Source organism: Temnothorax americanus, unplaced genomic scaffold (assembly GCF_048541705.1).
Source record: "Temnothorax americanus isolate GAGA-0224 unplaced genomic scaffold, ASM4854170v1 Scaffold13, whole genome shotgun sequence".
Taxonomy (NCBI): domain Eukaryota; kingdom Metazoa; phylum Arthropoda; class Insecta; order Hymenoptera; family Formicidae; genus Temnothorax; species Temnothorax americanus.
Window position 1 is genome coordinate 1,082,140 of NW_027509264.1, and position 21,890 is coordinate 1,104,029.

General features: G+C 42.5%; 1 protein-coding gene and 2 long non-coding RNA genes across 6 annotated transcripts in view; 2 read left to right on the plus strand and 1 right to left on the minus strand.

The window, feature by feature from the left end:
• Nucleotides 1-21,890, plus strand: part of LOC143893831 (uncharacterized) — a 51,565-nt gene that overhangs the window by 9,386 nt on the left and 20,289 nt on the right. For both annotated transcript variants that reach the window (XR_013255934.1, XR_013255935.1), the window contains one exon: nucleotides 2,401-2,497. This is a non-coding gene — a long non-coding RNA (uncharacterized LOC143893831). The remainder of the gene's footprint in view (nucleotides 1-2,400; nucleotides 2,498-21,890) is intronic.
• The window catches only part of LOC143893827 (uncharacterized), a 62,079-nt gene that overhangs the window by 6,470 nt on the left and 33,719 nt on the right, over nucleotides 1-21,890 (minus strand). The window contains exons 1-2 of one of the 3 annotated variants that reach the window (XM_077399564.1): nucleotides 14,191-14,459; nucleotides 4,881-5,132 (exon numbers count right to left, since the gene is read on the minus strand). In XM_077399564.1, coding sequence (XP_077255690.1) covers nucleotides 4,881-4,913 — 33 coding nt within the window. In that variant the 5' untranslated portion in view covers nucleotides 4,914-5,132; nucleotides 14,191-14,459. Of the gene's footprint in view, nucleotides 1-4,880; nucleotides 5,133-5,675; nucleotides 5,888-14,190; nucleotides 14,460-21,890 lie in introns of those variants that run through there. The other 2 variants (XM_077399565.1, XM_077399563.1) reach the window with 2 other exon arrangements.
• On the plus strand, nucleotides 8,947-10,787 carry LOC143893832 (uncharacterized). The gene is made up of 3 exons (XR_013255936.1): nucleotides 8,947-9,059; nucleotides 10,005-10,142; nucleotides 10,376-10,787. It is a non-coding gene; the product is annotated as an uncharacterized LOC143893832 (long non-coding RNA).

Genomic DNA, 21,890 nt, shown 5'->3' on the forward strand with positions numbered 1-21,890 from the left:
ACAGATTGAAGTCTAAATATTAAGTTATTTTGTTTAATTAAAAAGATGCAAAAAAAACTTTTAATATAAACCTACTAACATAAAAAACCTACTAATTGCCTCTATATATAATTCCTCATTTTTTAAATTATCTATCTTACTAAAAAGATTTTTGTCGAGGATAGAAAGAGGGTGAAAAAGAAGTTGACTGTCACTCTCGCTTCGTAAAAGACATATATTGCTTTAAGACAACTCTGCATATAATTGATTCATCTCTCTTGTAGAAAAACTTTTCCACAACTTTACTACTCCATTCATTCAGATTAGTATGTCCGAAGAAGAGCACGCGCTTTGGCACACACCGCGTGTTTTCGAGTTTACGCGCTCGTAACGACCCACGAATCGCTGCATTCCGACAAGATTTTATTGCCTGTTCGACTAACGTTAAACGTTACAAACGGGGATAGTATACTTGATGTTTCGAATAGAAGTTGAAGTACGGACAAATTCGATGAACACCGTGCTCCTTCCTTTAGAAAAAAAAAAAAACGAAAATCTTAAACTTATTGCAAAAAATTTAATTCTCTTCGTTAATTCGCGACAAATACCTGTCATTCCCGTTGAGAGGGAAATCGCTGCTAATGACTCTTTAGACGATCTTCACGCGTTGACGACATTCGATAATTATCCGGTATTATGCTTCCGGATAATTTAAATGATCGGATAGCGACAACGTTAAATTAAACTCGAGCCACTAAAATAGCAACGCGCTGAAAACGGCCGGTTCGCCTTTGCTGGCAATCATTAACAGCAGTTTACACGATAAACTTGCGGCAGGACTCGTAGCCAGCGGCTCGTATTTACCCAGCCGTCAATGCAACGCTCGTATCATTAGCATAGTCTTTGTGCGTTTATAAGGACCGGAGGCACTCCCGGTTTATTGCAAAGTGCCAAAGGTGGTTTCAACACCGTCGTCCCGCCATTTATCGAACGTTTTGTGAGAGTCACTCGACCCTCGGCCCGCGTCCACTCGATTTTTGCCAATTCCGTTGCATTTCGTTGCACCGCTCCGGCTTGCAATCCTCTACATACTTCATATGATATCTGCGTTATATAATAACGCTTGATATATGTACACATCCACTAAATATATCTCGCACATATCGATTTTTTATATTTTCTGATGATTAGTCGAGCGAGTGTCACTTTGTCACTCTCGAAGCGAAAAACTCGTAGCAACGATTTGAATCTCTCACACGCGATTCGTCTTTCTGATTTCGGTCCTTCAACTAAGGGAAAAGCACGACGGGAGTATCCACAATAGTTTAATACCGCGCACATACATCGGCGCGCGCGACGCGCGAGTCGAACGAGCGCGATGTGATTTTTTTCCCCCGTGGAAAGGCAAACATCGTGGAGCGCATGACAAACGGCAACTATCGAGTGCCTGTTAGAGATAGGTAAGGAGCAATGAAAGGTCCTCCAGCGTGCCGCCGCGCCGGCATAATGAGCGGCCAACGGCGAAGTGGCTCGCACGGAAGGGCACCGCGGACTGTTTAGACAGCGAATGCTTCGCCATGTGTTATGATTGACGTGTATAAATATTTGGTTAGTCGCCTTGCCGTTTCGTGCCCTGCGTGCGTATAACGTGCGTGCGTACGTGCGTGCGTGTGGCGCGCACGACGCGTAATCGTGCGTACGGCTACGCGCGTACGCTCTCGCGCGTGAGACCGCAGGACTCTCTCTCCTCCTACCCCTTGACGCGGCAAATTAATGACGACCCGCTCATTATACGTGAGATTTCACAGATGGCCAGCCGAGTGTTATCCGACAGATCGGAGCGGAATCGGTCTGAAGCGGGGAAGCGTCATAAATTTTTTGTCAATGTCTCCGCGAGTGTCGCAAAGTCGCCATTAAAGCGGGAATCCGACAGACGTGACGACGGTTTCCGTAAAACAAGTACCTATGTCCCACCGCGAGACACCTGTCCTCGCGGCGCGGCGGCGTGGCAGCGCGGCGTCGCGTGGTTGTTTGGTATGTCGGGACGGGTAGAATGTTAATTGGGAAAACGAGGAAGCGCGACGGTTTTTTTTTCTTCTACGTTTCTCGTAGTGCGTTGGCCGGTATGGAACCGACTTAACGAACATCGACTCCGTTCGCGGTTAACGTCCTTCTCGTTGGTACTTTCTTCTGCTGCGCCGCGCGATCGTGTATCAAGTTAGACCGTACGAAAAAAAGAACTACTGGAAGACGACGCCCCGACGGCGAAATACACCCACGACGACTCACTAAATCATTCGCGCGAAAGCACAGTGCCGAGCCACGCGGCTTTTAGAGAGACCCAACCCCTTTTATATTATTATATGCCTAACTATAGTTACGATTCGTAATATGTTATTTCCAAATTATTTTAAATTACAGACCACGACGAACCCTATGCGGTAATAGGAGAAGGCGTCCATTCGACAATATCTTCTTGCGAAGCGCTCGTGGGCAGCTGGAGCATCGCGCCGAATTGGTGAGCAACTTATGCAAATTCTATATATGCAAATAAACATCGCAGTTTTCTGTTTTTTATTACTGTGCTACTCTACCAAAGATTCGATATAAACGTCTAAAATAGAGGCAAACCATAATTTTTCTGATTATAATCATTTTATTATGATCAGAAAAATTGTCGACAAATATTATAATTTATACCAGAGCCATATTCAATTAGCGTACGAATTAGGTTCGAAAGTTTACGAAAGTTTACGATATGAGTTGCTTTAATGCACTCCCCCGACGCATTAGCATTTGCGTAAAAGCCAGATGCGACGGCAAAGTTACGCGTTCTGGTTTGGTCCGCCGCCAATCGTTGATTTTAGCTTTTCTTGTGTATTATATCAGCGACAAAGCGTGAAATTTTGCTTCTACCTACTCGCCATCGGTCATGAATAGATGATTCAACGAAGGAGACTGACCGGCGGCTTTGAAATCGATATGCCAATGCTAATCGTGGTCAGCATTCGATCTCGTTGGAAATCAACCCGTGCAGACGCGTATCGATCAAACAAACCCCAAGAACTGTTTCCATACAGTCATTCTTCGGTTATTTGCAATGACTTCACCATCAATGGATAACTCCGCGTTCGAAACGACGCTCTGCTAAAAATACAGTTGTTGTACTTTAAGACTTCGTATACTTTTACGGTCCAAAGATCGAAAACTCAAGATTTCTTGATTCTGAGATTTCTTGTTTTTGCTCTTGGAATAAATCGGACTGTAATAAGCGCATTTTTGTGGGAATTTAAACGCGTGCTCTTAAAGTTCCGCTGTCTCACGCCCGATGTAGGCGACGACGCGCCGACGTAACATTTATGATGATCCGAGGCAATATCGGGAATACATTGAAGATCTCGCTCTCCGAAAAATCCCGACGGTATCTTCATCGCATAGCGGCAGCATCCGACATTCGCACAAATCGTCGGAGACTCGTCGTCGATGCATCGCCGTCACATCGCTGGGATACGCGCGGCATATAGGCTGCATCCCCCGTTTAACGTCGCGTTAAGAGGATTATTTATTGAAGGTATCGGCGCCGAGATGCAGACCGATTAGCATAGTAATGCCGCCGTGAGAGGCTGGCCCGGCCGCTTTACGCGCGTGTGCGTGCGCCACTAATCTACCATTATTAAATTATCGGTGCAGCAGCGATGCACCAATGATTATCATTTATCAATATCACGGGCATAGTAACGTCGCGAGATCGCCGCCGGTCTCGTGTATCTGTACGTCATCAGCCCGTAATGTTATGTAGATAACACCGGTATGCGCGACGTCCCCGGATAGGGATGTTGATCTCTCTTCCCGACATAGCAGAATCGCTAGGGCCGATCCTGGGTGCGGTCCGCGTGCGGTCTTACGAGCGCTATAATCGCGATGTCGATCGGTGTAATCGAACGAGAATTCTATAACGCGATTTATTTAAATTTCTGAACGAAATATAGCTTTTAAATTGGTCGCTTCATCAGAAATTATCAATAATAATAAATATGCTTACAAGTACAAGTGAATATCTACGATTTCTCGTCAAAAATTTATGTTCCGCCTAATAGATCGCAGCCCCGCTTCGAATACCTATTATTAAAGAGATTCCAACGCGAGTTGACGCATTTAAACGAGATGACAACTATACCGAAAGTCAGCTGTGGGAAAACGCGACTAGGACGTCCGGCTGTGACGAAACGTGGATGAGAAACGGAAAAAAAATGGAAGAGAGAATGAAGCGCGCGATCCACGTCGTAATCCTAAAAGTTTATCGACGTAATGGTGACAGCGGTGGAGAGAGAAAAACGTGAGACGTCTACAGCTCTATTGGCGGTCCGCGTGTGCGCACCCCGCTATCTCGATAATATGCTAATAACGCACGCGGCGGGCGGTACTTTACGATCGTTACGTAGTTACTGGACATTGTAATTATTGTTTCGCTGCTCGCTCATCCGGTACAATGCAACGCCAGGGACGTGCAGGCTCGTCGATTGTTGCATCAATCGTACGGGGGCTCGTACACGTTGGTAATTATGGGTGACCTTATGCACTCCGCACGCAACAGGCACATGGCGGAGGATTTGATTAAGAGGCTACTGTTAACATTCTGAATGTTCGAACAGGTTTCGACTGACTCTCTCCGAAAGATAATTTAACGAGACACTTGTATGACGCCAAATTGAATGTAATTTCCAAGTACATTTTTCTTGTTATCTAAATTTTCCAAGTTTTCAAATTAGTCATTAATTTTCTTGTATACGTGTGTGTATAATTCTCTAAACACGTGGCACTGAAAAAGCTTCAGAGTCAAATCTATCGGGTTTAAATGCACAAGTGACAATTCGTCAAACGTTTATCCTATTGGGACTTACCGCGACGAGGGTAATGAGAGCTTCAATTCGCATAGTAGCTGGCCAGGCCAGCAAGGAGGCCGTAGGTTGCGAGCTGGTGGATCGATCCGCTCGTATCGATCCTTCGGTTTACCGATCCCCCGGCTGCCGGCGTTACTCGGCGGCCCTAAGTATATCGGGCCGACGACGATGGTTTTTTCCCGGCTCCACGCCGATTTCTCGTGATGATCCGCCGTGCCGATCCGACGATGACATGGCTACCGCGCCGCCGATCTGTCGACACAATTGATAAATATATATTACTGGCCTCTTACGTTGCCGCTAATCGCGATGAGATAATCATCGCCAGATCATCGCTCCGTCCAAAATATTATCAGTGCTTGTGATCGATTATTTTCGCTTCGCAGTCACAACACTATTATTAGCTTCGGTGATGCGATTCGAATTGAATTTTGAACTGTTAAAATAGATTTTATAATATCTTGTTGAGACTGATTCAATTTTCGATTATCTTTTTGTCTAAACGATTATTTTTGTTTTTTGACAATATTATGAACTAGTCCATAACTGTACTTTATATAATAGCGGTCTGTTTTCTATTGCTGAGCTGAGCGTGCTGCATTAGAGAGTTCAGAGTTTATCTTTTTCCTTCCATGTGGAATAAAAAAGACTTTAAACTAGTACAGCGTGCATCCAGTTTAGCAAAACAGACCCATTAAATGCGAGAACATCTTCTATGAATGACAATCCAATTTACTTTTTCGCGCGTTTCTTTTTTATCACGGCCGTTTCTGTATCAGAATCAAACATTCTCACCTTTCGCACAAGATCTCCGGCAAATTTTAAAGCAACTCGTCGTTCTAAACCTGTTCGAGATCTTCATGCGGATCAATTCTAAACGCGCGAATTTTTATATATTACGACTGAAACTCGAAGACGACTCGATTCTTCGGTAAATTCTTATTCACAAAAATCACGAGCTATAATTGCGCGAACAAGACGACGAGTCGCAACCGAATCGAGAGCGGACGACGCGTTCACCGCGACGTGTCCCAGCCAACTGGACCCGATATTCAAGATTTGCCGATAAAGTTAACGAGGCTGAACGTGCTGGCGTTTCGTGCAAATGTACAAGGTGCGGGCGTCATCTACGTTTCGTCACTCTATCGCAACGATGCTGCGAATCGATATCTTATCTTGTGCTTACTTGTCTCTGACGATTCAGGCGATTACGTTTCAGCAACGTGTTACTGACCTACCGGACAGGAATATATTCCCTTGTGAGAGGCTTAACAAACTTTCCCTTTTTTCTTCTTTTACGCGCTATCTACATCATTCTTATTTATTTATGCTGTACGCCAGGCTCTGACTATCGCACCATTGATTAACATATGATAAACTGCGAAATGAGTGATAATCCCGCCTGTTGTCTAAATCCCGATAATTTCGCAATCGCATAAATTCTGATTGATAAAGATGAGGCGTACGAACGCCATGTATAACAGTATGGCGGTATCGACATCGACGCTGTCTTGGCATCATTCGTTATGTGAGTTAATGACTCTCGAGAAATCATCGATTGGTCCCCGTCTGGAAGTCGCGACGCCTCTCATACGGTGGAAACACGCCTTCTCACCGTGCCGTAATGGACGGGACTTCACGCGTGCGCGCGTTCGCCGTTCCGAGCGAATGAAATGGAACTAACTGCTTCGATAGCCGACGCAATGTGAAGGAAAACCGTCGCCCCGACTCTGTGGGGAGTGTGGAGTCCCACGAGCCTCGGTGGATCCCTCGAGAGATCGGGCGAGATGATTCGACTAGAAACGAGGTCCCGTCTGCAATCGGGCGTTTCCTCACTCGTCGCAAATTAATTCCAAACGAAATGCCGAGGTCGATCCGATCGTGTCGGTCTCTGAGACCCGGGAAAAAGACTTAGGAAAAGACGGTGTTTTCAATGCTTAATCTTTGATCAAGTCAGTTAATGAGTCTAGATTAACTGAACGCGTTCCGTATACAAAGTGTAAAGAATGAAACAAAGTTGTTTTGAAATGTATTACCAATAATCTCTTTTTTTTTTGCAATAAGTCTAAAGAAGTAAAATTAACTATGTATAAAAAATTACCAAAAATTTTCGAAGACTATATAAAATTATCAATTTTTATTATTAGAAGTCAAACCTACCGCGGCACGTTATGAAAGGTAATTATGAATAATTATAGAGCTGGCGAGGCGATCCGCCCGGGTGTCCTCCTTCCGCTGATCATCAAAATAGTGGCATCCATTCGATTCGATTCTAGTAGGCGGAGTTCGGAGATCGATGAAAGCGACCGGCTCGGTGTGGTGCCGGTAATCGTAAGCGGATTAGGGTTATAATTTCGGATTATTGCGCCGACACAGCACGGTGAAGATGTAGTACACATAGGATAGGTATCGTTGCCAGTGAGTCACGGCGCGTGGAATTCGTTTGATAAGATGCTCGGGCACCGGTTGGTGAAATGTGTCACCATTTCTTATCATGGTGTTTCCCCGGTAAGGCGGGGGTAGAGAGAGAGACGCAATAAAAGGAGGGACGTAATTCTTGTTTCGTCACCGAATGCGCATATTATCGCGGACTATCGGCGGGATACGCGGAATTCGGTCGGCCCTGCATTCCTGCGCGATTCGCGCATCGTTCTCGTACGTTTACTTGCGTGTACCTACCGGAACGTGACGGCACACGTGCAACCGATCTCGCGCCGATTAACAATAACCGAACGGGCTTTAGCGCGCTATTAGGATTATCATGCGCCACCGTTCAAGCAACGCATCGTAGATTTACGGCCAATCGCTGTCGCGAACTATCGACGGACACGACCGTTCCATTGCAATTTTATGCGCGAGTTAGAATATTCTCGAAGCTATAAAGATGAAAATAATAATAATAATAATATGATAACATTATTAGTGAAGTGTTATTGAAAACTTGGAGCAAACGCTCTGTAGTCGAATATAGGTTTTATTTACAATTGATTAAAGATTTACAATTGACATTAAAGATTTAAAATCCTACGAGAGAAAGAGAAAGAGGCAAGAGAAGAGAAGTAGATATAATCCACTAAATCCTCAATAAATCACCCGAATAAATCCTAATGTCATTTCTATGATAATATGGTACAATAACTGTATTGTCGCGATAGTTTCTTCGATTATCAAACGGGATTTCTACCAGGAAGCAGCCGCGGACTTAACCCCGAAGATCAATGTCACGTGGTGGACGGTGCTCGTCGCTGATCGTTGCAGTGGGAAGTAAATTTTTAGTAGAAAGCGTGACCAATCCCTATATCTGATAACCACGTTGTCCACCCACGTGAAAACAACATCGACTTTCTCGCCCTCCGTTTTTGCTCTTGCCCTCTCTATCCTTCATTTCGTTTGTTTCTCGAGCACGCGTACGATCAAGGTCCGTCAAATGAACCCCGTCGAGCCGGATGCGCAATCTCCGTCGATCGATGTACTTGTATTAACGATCCCGATGCCGCAAGATAAACAGTCAATCGGTCTGCTCTCGAAGACACGGGCACGACGTAGGCTTGTGGTTTAATTACGGCATCGTTTACGAGTAATGAACGAGACGTATAATTCTTGCGCGGTGACTTGCAATCCTGGTAATTTGGCCTGCATGAGTATTCTCAATAGTTTATTGCTGGTTATCGCGAGATTATCCCGGTCTGGATCGCCGTTAAGCATTAATATCCCGCCGAGCTGATCAAATCACCATTATTGTATTCCGATCGATAGTTAAACACGAGTAAACCTATATAACGGTTGCAATTTTTTTCGATCGATTATAACAAGGTATAAGCGATACGGTAAGGTACGTAATGACGTAAGAATCGCTCGCGATACGATTTTGTATAAGATGACGCTACAGTTGTACAGGACTTTAACCGACGCGATAAAGCGAAACACACAATTCAGATTATTGCACTGTCGCGAGAATTTCACCCGAATGAATATGCGTGACGTATGATCGGGATTTTGTATCGCTATAAATCGCTGCGTAACGCATCGATAAATACGAAGTACATAGAAGCCCATTGGCATTTAGTAGAGGCGGAGTCGTCGCCGCCGCCGCCAGGGTTTGCATTGAGTCACTTATCGACGGCGGCGCCTAGCTACATCGCGATAAAAACATGGTGGAGAATGCGATTAACTTTCGCGGTAATTACTACATATGTCGTCCCCTTGGCAAGGAGAATGCTGATCGTATAATAAGCGCGAGCAGTCAGATTGGTAATTGAATGAGTGAGTGAGTGAAAGACTGAGTGACTGAGTGAGTGAGTGAGAGTGAGAGAGAAAGAGAGAGACTGGCTTTTGAAAAAGTTGCCTATATTCGTATATATACGAGTAGATCGAACGAATCTTTTATAATCGCGACTGATCGGGAATTAAATATATTTCGCGAGAATCTGAAAATAAAAGTTGAACGTCATTTGGCGCGATTTGATTCCCAACAGCTCACGCATTTCGCACCGTCGCGATATATTCTCTTTACGAGCCCCTTGACGTTACCATTCTTTCCGCCCACATGACGAATCCGCCTTAACGAATCCGCGATCTTTAATTTATACACCGACGTCGCGTTCTTGGGATAAATAATGAAACGCCGAGACGTGCAACCGCACTCGTTAAAGTCTGGTAGGGTCCGCGTGAACTCCGCGCGGGCTTTTTCCGTGTAAGAAAACGTCATCGTTCATGATTCTTAACTTTCTTGCTGCCGACGCAATCTGCAATCTGCTCGTCCTTGATTCCAAATGAGATCGATTATCTCTGTTACGTCTTTTTTTGCAGCAGTTTTCCTTATACGATACTCATTATATATATATATTTATATATATATATATATATATATATATATATAACTTCGTTAATCATTTAAAAATATAATAGACGGAAATATACGTCATGAATCTTGCAGAAACACATCTAATTATTGAACAACAGTTCTTTTTGCTCGTTACAGTTTAGTATAATTCATATGAGATATCGACATATCTCGTTACGCTCATTCAACATATAATATTCGCCCGTTGATATATCACGTCAAAATAAAATATATGAAAATGTGAACGGTCAATATTGTTTAATATATTCCCACGACTTCAGTAAATTGTCTAGATCGACGTCTGGTCAATATACCGACACCTATCCGCTCTCGGAAAAATCTTTGGGAAAAACTGATGGTGAATATGGAGCTGGCTGACTTATCTACTAGACGTAATATGTGTAGACATGTATGATTAGGTATGAAAAAATAAGATCAATTTGCGCTGCGATTCGCATATTTCTTTGCCGATGCGATTGGATATTGCGATATTTCGCACGGTTTTATTATCATATTCGCGACTGTCGCCGATTACACGCGGGAATATATTAAAACATGTGAATATTACAAGCAATTATAAGCAAGGATTATGTACACTTTATTACAAGAAAATCGCGGAGGACATTCAATAAATGATTACGCGATATTACAGATATATTGAGCATGAGTAAAGAGCATTTAATAAGGAAACGAGAGCGAAATATAGACCTCGATTTTTACATAAAACGCGTCTTTCTGACAAATAAAGAATATAATACTTGAAAAAAGAAAATATATCTGCATGTGATGCAGTCGTTAATCGAGTTTGTCGTGATACAAATTTGTTTTAATTCAGACGACAGAGGTCAAGTATCCAATATATTTAATCGACCGTAGGAAGCGGTAGGTTGTAGGTGGCGGTTTGACAACTACCGGGTGTAAACGCCCACAGGAAGAATTGTAAAGCGAGACTAACGCGGTCGGAGCTAATCATCAAATCCGTTAAGCGCCTATCGCTCATAACTTACATACTCGAGCATGTCTCTTGAGAATGGTTTCCTCGTGGCTAACGCATAATTAATAAATGCACTCAGGTGACTGTCGCGCAAATCCGTGTTGATTCTGCATAATTACAGTTTCACGAATGTTTACGAGAAGCAGCGATCGCCGCGGAAGCGACTTTAAATTTAACTTTCGTTAAATTTGGGTGACATAAACTGTTATGTAATGACGACAGCATGCTAATAAACGACTTTACATTTCAGATGGTAAATAATTGATAATGATACAAATAAATCCTGCTTAAAAGTCGAAGTTCATTTTCACAGGATATTCATAAATATATTGACAAAAATAGGCTCGCCTTCAAAACCGGCTTTATAATATTAAACACGATGGATCGTCTCGGATATTCCGCGACAGAAAGATTTGCCGAGAAGTTTTATTCAAAACGAACGAAGCTCATTCATGATATCATTTCTGAATGGCCCTCAGAGAACTTGCCCCGACTGAGGTATCACTGGATGAACCGAGCCCGGCAAGAAGACTGGTTTCCAGTCGCCAACGCCAATTAAAGTGACACCGACAAAGCCGATGCTCCGTATTTATTATGTATTAAGCAATTGTAAGTTTTTTGACGAAAACCTGAAATTCGTGTTTTCATAACGACGGCGCAGTGACCTTGATCGCGAACGATGAATGTACGCACCTTTAATTTAAGACTTTCCATTTCATCATTAATTTTAAAAACGTTCAGATATTTTAGCGACGAATAATATTAAAACATAGAGCAATAATCTATGCAAGACGGTGTGACGATGCAAATATTTAATAATTATGTGACAATGTGATACTGTTTATCATCCGCGATGATTTTGTCGAACTGATTGTGAGTCTTTACATGTGAATCAGCCGCTCGCAATTCGCAATTCGTTCACCCGATATATCAGCGAACGCGGCGACAAATCTGGAACTTGGATGCGTGTCGTGCAAAAGAAGCACCTACGTCCACTGTCGCACAGGCAAGTACTCGTTGCCACGCTATAATGTCTTACTCCCACGAGTGACACGGTGAATAAGCAAATGGATTGCCTTCATTATCGCGATATATGCGGCGCCGCTTGCGGCGGCTGAAATCTGATTATTAGAGATAAGCGAATAAGCGAATATAAAACTCAGCGAGTGCAACAGTATGAACGTGATGTTCGGCAATAATGCGACCGCTGGAATAATAAAAGCGGAATATCGCAATCGGGTCATATTATGCAATGCACATGTTATGCATTCGTTATAAAATCGCGATCAACCCTTCGTGATTAGTATCGTCTCGTTTACCGTGTATTTCCAGCGATTCGGTCATCCCTGTGAAATTCGCATTTTTTTCAATGCCACCGATACGTCATGGCATTTAGATAGGACGGTATTCACTGCCGGTTTACGGTGAAAAATCACGTTAGAGCCGCGAGATAAGCTTACGTATGCAGCGGACGAGTTTATCGTCTTTCCACCAATGAACACGCAGCAAAACCAGAAGCAGATTGAGTCGCCAGTCAGACGCATCTAAACTGCATGAATTTATTGCACTTTTATTGCAGAGATTCGCAATATGATCGTGCGCCGCCGCCGCCGCGGATTCCCGTCTGGCAGCCTTTCGTACCGAGATCATGGCACAAAGATCGAAGAGCGCGCGACAGAATAGGGTACGGTTAATTGCGACTTCGTCGTAAAGATCTTTTTTTACTCCACCGTGTCACGTGGTAACGTTTACGCGTTCGCGCTAACCCTTGCGTCTAATCGCCACCTTCGATCGGCGAACAGCATCGCGCGTTTTACGACGTTCTCGGCTGCTCTCTTAGATAAATCAATTTTAGGATCCACGATCCGTTACGCGGTGAAATATATTTTGGAGCACGTTCTTAAAGGCGTTCTTAAGGTCGTAAATAAAGAGGCGCGAGCAACCCGGTTCATAATTGTAGATCGTCTTACGCAAGAGACACATAACGTATTCCCTAACGTTCTCACGCATTCTCCCGCTTTCTTGCCGTTTACAATCAATTTTATAACCCAACATGAATACAAATCACGTTGCATGATAAAATACCTTTAGTACTTATATAGTTTTAGAAATAAATCGAGATACTCCATACAGATAAAAAATCGTAAAGTCATATGGGTGGATTGTGAAGTGAAATAGAAGATTATTGTTTAGGTTGCAGTGATAACGTGTAATGTCTTTCTTCGAAATCTCGCAAGCATAAGAATGATCAAATTTCATTGGTTTATTATAAAATCACAATTATTCATTCGTATTATACCTCCATAACGCCGAGAGCACTCGGTGCTGCATTACGTCTGGTATTTTAACCGCGGCACCTCTCGTCCAGACGAGAACAGCAGAATGCCTCTTTCTCTCTGTTTCTCTTTCTCTCTTTCTCCTTGATTTAGCGCCGGCTGCGTAAATCTTGGAACCGCGAACCGCGAACGAGAACAGTCTCGTAGGCGACCGCAGTGACATATTTACAGTTTTTAAACGGTTTTTTTTGTGTTTTGCGCGAACGCCACGAGTCTGGGCTTAATAGCGCGTGACGCGCGAGATCAGCTTTTCCCTCGCTTTTGGGAGATCGATCATTTTCCGTGCGATACCGCGCAATCGCGCTCATGTTTTATTAATTCGATTCGAATAAGCGAGTTGATTGAATAAGTACCGTAATGTTAATGGTATGATCGGAAATATTTTCACTGAACGCCGTCGAATGTTGTGATAGCTTTTACGTGATTGTCAGATAAATCTAATTCCAGTTTATCTAATATGACTTAATTGTACGAAAGTTTTAATCTAAAAATTCAACTTAAAAGATCATTTAATACTTGTTATAAAATAAGAATTCAATTTGCTCAATTAACAATTTTATAATATAAGATATATCGTGAACAAATGACGTATTTGATAAATATATACTATGATCATCTTCATGTACGCTTACTATTAATTTAGCTTTTTTATTCTTTCCGCTACCTTTCGCCTTTGTGGCTTTTTTTCGGCGTAGCCGCGTTCCCAGTGGCCGAGTTTCACAGACCGTTAACTTTGAATCTTGAGATTTAATGGCTGCATTTATGCCGCGATATGCTTCAAAGCCGAACCAAAGAAGACACGGGAGAAAGCGAATCCATTGGAACTAAGAGCTAAACTTTTAACATTTCAATTTGCTTTACCTCATTAAAAAAAAGTTCAGGTAGTAAAAGATTAATAAATCTGACGGTATTTCTGGAAAAAGATGCAAATTTCTCGACTTCATTAAGGATCTTATGAGCCTCGTAATTTTTATCTTTCAATCCGCAAAAAAGAATAAGAGAGAAACATTATACAGATATACATAGCTACACCGCCATGTACGCACACATATACACGGTAATAATGTTAATCGTCCGAATTACCGGAAGAGCGTAATAGTAAAAGCTACCAGACGCGCCATAAACACTAGAACTCACGGATTGTTTGGAATACCGGAGCTGTTGTAAAAATCGCGCTATAGTATCAGCACGTAAACGTCACGGCTCCTTGCGTCATCTCGGAGTGGACACTGCTTTCCCTCAAAAAACTGTTTATAATAAAATAGCGATCTCAGACACATCAATGATATTTTTATAATCTTCCTCAGTTCTCACGGCGCTGTTATCGATACACGGATGTCGTGTGTTACGCGGCCGATTATAATGAAACGTTTCGATTTGAATGACAATCAATATTGACCGAGTAGCGTCATAACGGTTATTTGAAAGTGTAATTTCTAATAAGACGATTGTTTCGCGATTATTATCTGACCACTATCGACCGTCCGGTTTTTTTTTTAGAATCGCTGACGTTTCCACGTCACGCCGCACAGTTGGCATCGTAATCTACTTTGCTCGCCGTGATACGTATCGGAATATAAGAAAGGGAACGTGACTAATGTTTATGCAAATTTCATTCGGCGTTCTGTGGGCACAACGGCAAACTAGCTTCCCATTATCGTGTCGAATATCGCAAGAGAAACATAATCGAGCGTGATGATCTCGGTGTCAGCGGAGTGACAGCCGTCGCGGCGAACTCGAAGGAAGACAAATCGCGCGAGAGAGAGAGAGAGAGAGAGAGGAGATGAGAGAGATCAATAAATTATGATTTGTAATAGTCATTCGTCGAAAAGCTAGACTGTGTTAGCAGTTAGTTTATCATTGCTATCGCTCATCTCTTATGATTTATGTCGTTTAAAACTGAAAAGTATACGAATTCATCGTTCTCATATATTTATCCGCGTGCTTCCATTAATTCGGCTAACTTTCGAGATTTGATACTATTGTTCGAATATATCCATATAAAAGACGAGACTTTTGGTATTTTAATGTGAATAGAGGAAACCATTTACCTCCGATACTCAAGATTTACAACCCGGTTCAAACACCCTCGACCCGACTATGTAAATTCGACTGTAATCGAGTTACTTAAGGTGTACACTTGTGTAATAAATAATGTAAACATTCTCCAGTGAGCAACTTTTTGCGAGAAGTCGTAAAAGCGAGCAAGGTGCAAGCGCAGCCTTTTAATTAGTCGCTTTTACGAGCAAAAAAATAATAATCCATCGCAATAATTAATTCATTCAGAGCTCGGTGACCCGACGAGTGTAAATCAACACTCTAATTGGCCGATAGGAAAAAGAGATGCGAGAGCACACGGATATTAATATTTCCCAGCGCTTTTTTGCGATGTTCTCCGAAGGAAACATTATTTAAATTAAAATCATGTCGATGTCGATTCGTGCGATTCAGCTCGTTAGTGCGGCAGATCGTATAATGTCTCCCGAACCGCAACACGGCCACACGCAGTAGCATAATTAGATGAGTGTTTTGTACATTGTTTGCCCGAACATCGGCCGAATATTATAATAGCAGTCCGCTCATGCATAATTAACGAACAACGCCTTAGCGTGCAAAACTTATCGCGCGGCTCGATTCGCGGCGAGCGATAGTCGGCGAGTCCGGGTCTTCGGGAGAGGCTTTTTAATTTAGGATGCAAATTGCGACCGACCGGCCGACCGCAATCACTGCCACAGGAACGGCTCGCGGGAGAAGCAATTAAATTACAATTTCATGGCCTAACGCCCCGTAAAGCGACAAGTTGGTACAGCTTTCGGAGACGCTGTTTTATCAATTTTCGCTGCGCGCGGTCCGCTCCGGATCCGCTCCGGACTTCTCGTAGCGGATTGCATCACCGCGCGATGCGCTTTAAGTAATCCCATTACGTATAAGTAAGGGACCTCGTACGCGCCGTCGGACGAGCGTAAAAATATTGTGTCAGATCCCATCACGCCGCTTGTCGTTCGGTAATTTACCGTGTGTCGTGCGCGAGCACGAGGTCGCGCTCCTTTTACGCCTAATACGACCCGTAGCCTAATCGCGGCTTCCGAGAGAGCGTCTCGAGACACTCAATCTTTTCCCCTCTTTGTATCTCTCTCCTCTTCAAGGAGCGACCGAGGTCGGACGGTGATCAGACGGTTGCTACATTTTTACAGAAGTAACAAGAGGGCGGCGTCAACGACGATTTCGTGTACCGAATGCAATCAGAAATCGATACCAGAACGATGATTGTATGTGCATACATCATGTGACCCCGTAATTACGGCGCCATCGGTTTTATGAATGGGATTAAATCGCGCACGTGTTGTCGGCGACGTGTTGTCCTCCCGTGGTATCATTGTACAAGGTGTAATTACAGACTGCACAATATATCCATGTAAGCGTAATCGTCGACCATTAAAGATTGTCAGATTGGACCTCGTTTTTTTTTGCGCGCGGACTGCAAACGTTCGCTGGTTCGGTCACGTGTTTTTCTCACCTCAAGCGGTATATCACGATAACACATTTTCTTTACATAATGGTTATGTAATCTTCGTCGACGAACAATGTTGGTCACCGTAAGATTAGATATTAAATGGAGAGAGAAAGAATAAAAGGCAAAACCCCAAAGTTCCGGGATCATCTCGCATCAGAAATTGATAGCACTTTCGAGTGATTGTACACGTGCATAGTTCGAGGCTGCCAATCGCTCTCGGTGAGTGGTTTGAAAAAAGCGCACGGCTGAGTAACTTATTACGAGGTGATTCATACCGAGAGACATTCCTCATTGAGCAGACTCGAATCATGCCGGGGATACGATTCTTCACGGCGGCGGCGACGGCTAATCGTGGTCAACGACGTCGTGAGTAACAGCCGTTAGGTGTTTCGCGAGATGATTAAACCGGCACCATCGGCCGCCCTCTCATTATCCCTACCTGCTCGTTCCCGAGAGATGCATCTCTCACCTCCGCCTCCTCTTCTTCTTACCATCCCCCTCCTCCTCCTCCCCCTTGTGCATAAATGCATAAACCAGGGTGAAAACACGAGGATGCCGTAACGGCGTAATGTCATTACGCGGTAAAGAGACTGCAAATTTGCGAGGGGCCGCGCCGATGGCATACCAACCAGTCGCCGGAATGTAAAAGCTCCCGTTTACGGATTTACCGTAAAGACCGTAATTTTTTTTTTCTCGACGACGGTGCGTCGACAATGAAGCGTGCACAAAGTTCCGCGTTTATAAACGGCATTTTTCATTTATCATTAACCTAAATGTCACGGTAATTTACTAATTAAGAAGATTTCATGTGTCCAATTATTATGCATTAACACTTATAATTTATGCAATTTCAGTTACACAGAACTTACATTAAAGCATTTTATCATAAGAACATAATAATTTGACTTAAAAGTATGGCTGGTAATTTATGACATCTCGCGCAGATGAAATATGACAAGTCAAAGCAGAACGGTGAAGAGTTAATATCAGTTGCGTGAGTTATTACTGAGCTCGGGCGTTTCATTTCGTAAAATACTTGTAACAGGAGGTACCGAGTCAATGAATATTATAAAGCGATTAAGTCGATCTATAACGCTAGTAATTTTAAATTCTTTCAGTCTATATGTCGCACTGCACACGATGCGAGTAATTGAATCTTGACTATAAATGACTCGGAATATATTTCGTCCTTAATAGAAACTACTTAACGTAAGCCTTCGATCGGAATCGATTAAAATCTGCATCTACGTCTTTACTCAATTTTATCATTTCGCACATGCACTTAATCCGCTGTTTGCATTATTTCAACATCACCAAGTCACGACTAAAGAAACTTAATTATATCTAGAAAATATTATTTCTCATGCGAAAGGATAATTGAAATATATTTTAATTCGCGTGTATTTAGTATTTCCTTCTTTTTTTTTTTTAATATTGAGTATAAGATTGAGTATGATATTGATTATTATTACGCGATAAAAAATCAGAAACCGCAAGGAATTCTTTCGAGATACTTAAGCGAAAGTGCAACTAAAACGGCACGAGCTATAAGGGATTAAGACGGACAGAGGAGCCTGTTTGATATACGATCTGCGCTTTTATGCACTCTCGAGCGTGTCATTCTGACGGTCGCATTAGCGCGAAGTCGAGATGCCATCGCTACCGGCATCGGCCGGCCACCGCGATTCACCGCGACAAAGTTAGTCAAAGCTCGCGCGCAGAGCCAAGCCACCGGTTGACAAATCGGCGGTCGACCGACCTGACAGCTAACACCTATTGGGCCGTTTTACAGTATGATAAATCGCGTCGGTACATCAGGACCTCTACGAACCCGCGTGCATTAGCGGCCGGCACACTTGTTATTTCTGCGTCGTGTCTCCAATTGATTTCATGCCTTTTTATCGCGGCGATTTGTTATTTCGGTGTATAATGAGACGTCCCGTGAAAATGGACCTCGCCGAGATTTCACTCGAGAGTAATTTAAATTTGTATACCAACATTTCTTCTTTAATCGATGACTTATATTTTATAATGAAAGAATTATTTGCCAAAGCTGATTCTAAAAGGTGAAAACTCGGGTGAAAATAAATTTCAAGTAAATAAGGATTGAAAATTTACGCATAGAATCGATGGGAAAAAATTACAAGTGTATGTAAATAATCGCTTAAGGAATGATAATGCGTGATGCGGTGCCATTCTTCACTTTTCCTTCAATTACTATAATAGCTATGTGTGTGTTCCGATGTTACTTTTCAAAGAAGACCTTTGGATCGACAGACACACGATCAGTTAAAAAACTCACGGGGTCATACGCGACAAGAGATAGTAGGAACTTTAATTCTACATGCACCGCGATTTCGCAAAGATCGGTATCTCGGCAATCTTATCGCGTGGACTATCGTTAAGTTTTTACCATATATTATTAGGTACGTCGCGTCCGTAGTCGCGCATTATGAGGAAAATCGCTTATGCTATGTGATATTAACTCGCCACCGTATTATTTATTATTATTTGCAATTATATCGTAAGTGAAACGCCATACCCGTGAACCTGTTTTGTGGTGGCATCAAAACGAGAATTCTTTACCGAGTAATTGCGTATGAGAACGCGAGTAATATAATTAAAAGAAATATTAATTATAGTCGTTATACGTGCCTCTCTCGCGGAGAGAGGGATGCTTCGTAACACAGTAACGAAACCGTTTTAACGAAGAAATGCATTACGTATGAAATGTCTATCGTGCGTACTCAATTTGTCAGAAGAAAAACACTCGGATGCATGTCGCATAATTTTTTTTTAATCGACTCGTGTAAGAAACGTTATGTAACGTCGTGAAACCGCTCGCGTCTTCAAGCTTTGCGATAATCTGACAAGTGATTAATTTCATCGCGTGTCTTTTTTTTTTGTTGGGTCGCAATAGATGCAACGCAACGTAGATTAAATCGGCAGAAATTCCAGTAAATGTACCTCGGCAATCCAGTTTCATCGCGCGTTGAGGTTTAATCGAGGGATTAGAGCGGCTACAGTGATGATAAATGCCGAGAGTGGGTTTTAATGTAAAGGGGCCGCTCCTTCTAAACGTTTCTCACTTCGTTTATTCTCATTCACCTTCTCGCCACCTCGGCTAATGCATTAATGGCTTCCTCTTACTGCTTGAATTACGTCTGAAAATTTTAATCAATAACGCGACCCCACGGTTAAAATATTCATTTTGGTATAAATACGACGTACATTCATAAATTATGTTTCCGAAACGATTTCTAAGACACGACAGCCACATCTAACACTAAATATGTAGTGAAAATACATAATATCTAAATGGTAGTTAGATTACACATATTTCATGTATATAACATCAAAAATTATATTCTACAATATGAATAATAAAATAGACTAACATTAAAATTCGTGCAGCATTTTTTAACAATAGTTGGATTGTACTCAGAATTTCGGCATTTTTCTCCGGATAAAAAAAATTCGGCAACAAGATCTATCTTATCGTTCAACCTCTCGAGTCGTATAAATAAACGTCAATACAGTAACACTTATTCATAGTGCGGAATCGTTCTCTAGGTGCATGTCGCAGACAAGAACGGCCCACGAATTGATTCGTAGATTGTATCTAACTACGGCCTACCGTCGCGGAGAAATGGTTGTGGGCGGGCACCAGGGAACCCGTATTGGCGACACACAAATCGCACCTTGTTTGTTGGTAGCAGTTGCAACCGTTGCCATTGCACTAACGGGCAATAATTCTCTTTCTTCCTGTCAATAGCGCGTAACTCTGTTAGCACGGTTGGAAATTTCAAATATCTCGTGGGCCTCTCTTTCCACAGATAGCACGTTACATTACGGATAGATCTTACTCGAAGAGTTATATAATCCGTCTCTCCTCCCTTTATCAATCTGCTCGTTTTATCTTGCACAACAGTCGCCAGCGGAAACCCGTGTGTTTTTGAACGCATTGGAATCTTGTCTTGACGCAGGTTCCACGGTTATAACGTGTCTAATGTATGATTGAAGGCATTTAGCAACACGGCTGTACATTTGCATCCGTTTTACGAGCGTGTTACAATAGTATGTCACGCACCATGAATACCGGGAGCATTACCATACCGCGTCCGTAAGTTGTCCATAAGCCCGGGTTACAAATGAGTTGCTGCTTTATCAACTCCGGCGCTCCGAGAGAACGCATCGAATGGCGAATACGTTAATACAGGGCACGGCGAGCTGTGAACCGGCTCTGATTGAATATGTCACGTGTCACCCGGTAGATTTGCATCCGCACCGATATGTCCGACGTCGATGATGCATTACTATAGCGGTTTGTTTCTCGAGGTAAATCAATGGGCGAGCGGTTAATAATAAGTATCATTATTGTTAACAGCACGACACAACCGTGGTTAACAGTCATGTTAGAGTCTGGTATGATAGCATGGACAATAAAGACCGGAGGCGGCTTGGCGCCTTCGATCGACATGTTCACGTAGGGGTGTTTTTTATTTATTTTTTTTATTAACAGATTCACTCGCGCGAGGAGGCGTGAAAAAATGCGTAAGCCGATCCGGGATACAAATGTCACAAGAAAATCGAGATGAAATTTAAATCAAATTTGAAAATAATATCTCACTTTTAGCCATCAGATTCTGTAATTATATATATAACGAACGTAGAAATAATTAGATCAGAGTCAGTGATCTTTTTTCTATTTCTTGCGATAAAAAATAGTACGTAGCTTGCTTGGACATAGTATCCTAACCTATGGATTTAAATCAAAATTAATCTAAAAAAATAAATACTAAAATATATTCAAAGATATAATTAATATATATATTGTTATGGAAAATATTCAATAAATTTTCCAAAACGAGATACTGATATACAGTTTATTCGATTTTACTTTATGCCTAACTCTTGCAATAGGCACTCGTCTCCCACGAAAAGAGCCAGAAGACGGATTTCTCATAGAAACTTTGCATTGTCGACATTGGTGGTGAAACGTCTCGCCAGAAAGATAGCATCTCTTTGACCTCGAAGATGACTCAACTGACGGCTTTACGAGACGTGACTTTATAATGATGTTTTGCTTCATCTGATCTTTTTCCCAAGCGTTGGTCCGTACGGTTTCAAGTTCACGACATAGAGCCTCGGCCATAAATAAATCGCCGGCGTTAACGTAAATCCTTAGATTATCGCCTGATTCTCAATATCTCGTAATGTTCGCGGCAGTCGATGACAAGCTCCATCGCTCCAGGTCGTGGTAAAAAAAAAAAGCAAGAATTACTCGTCTATTGAATGTCACGTGTACGCGCTATTCCGAGAC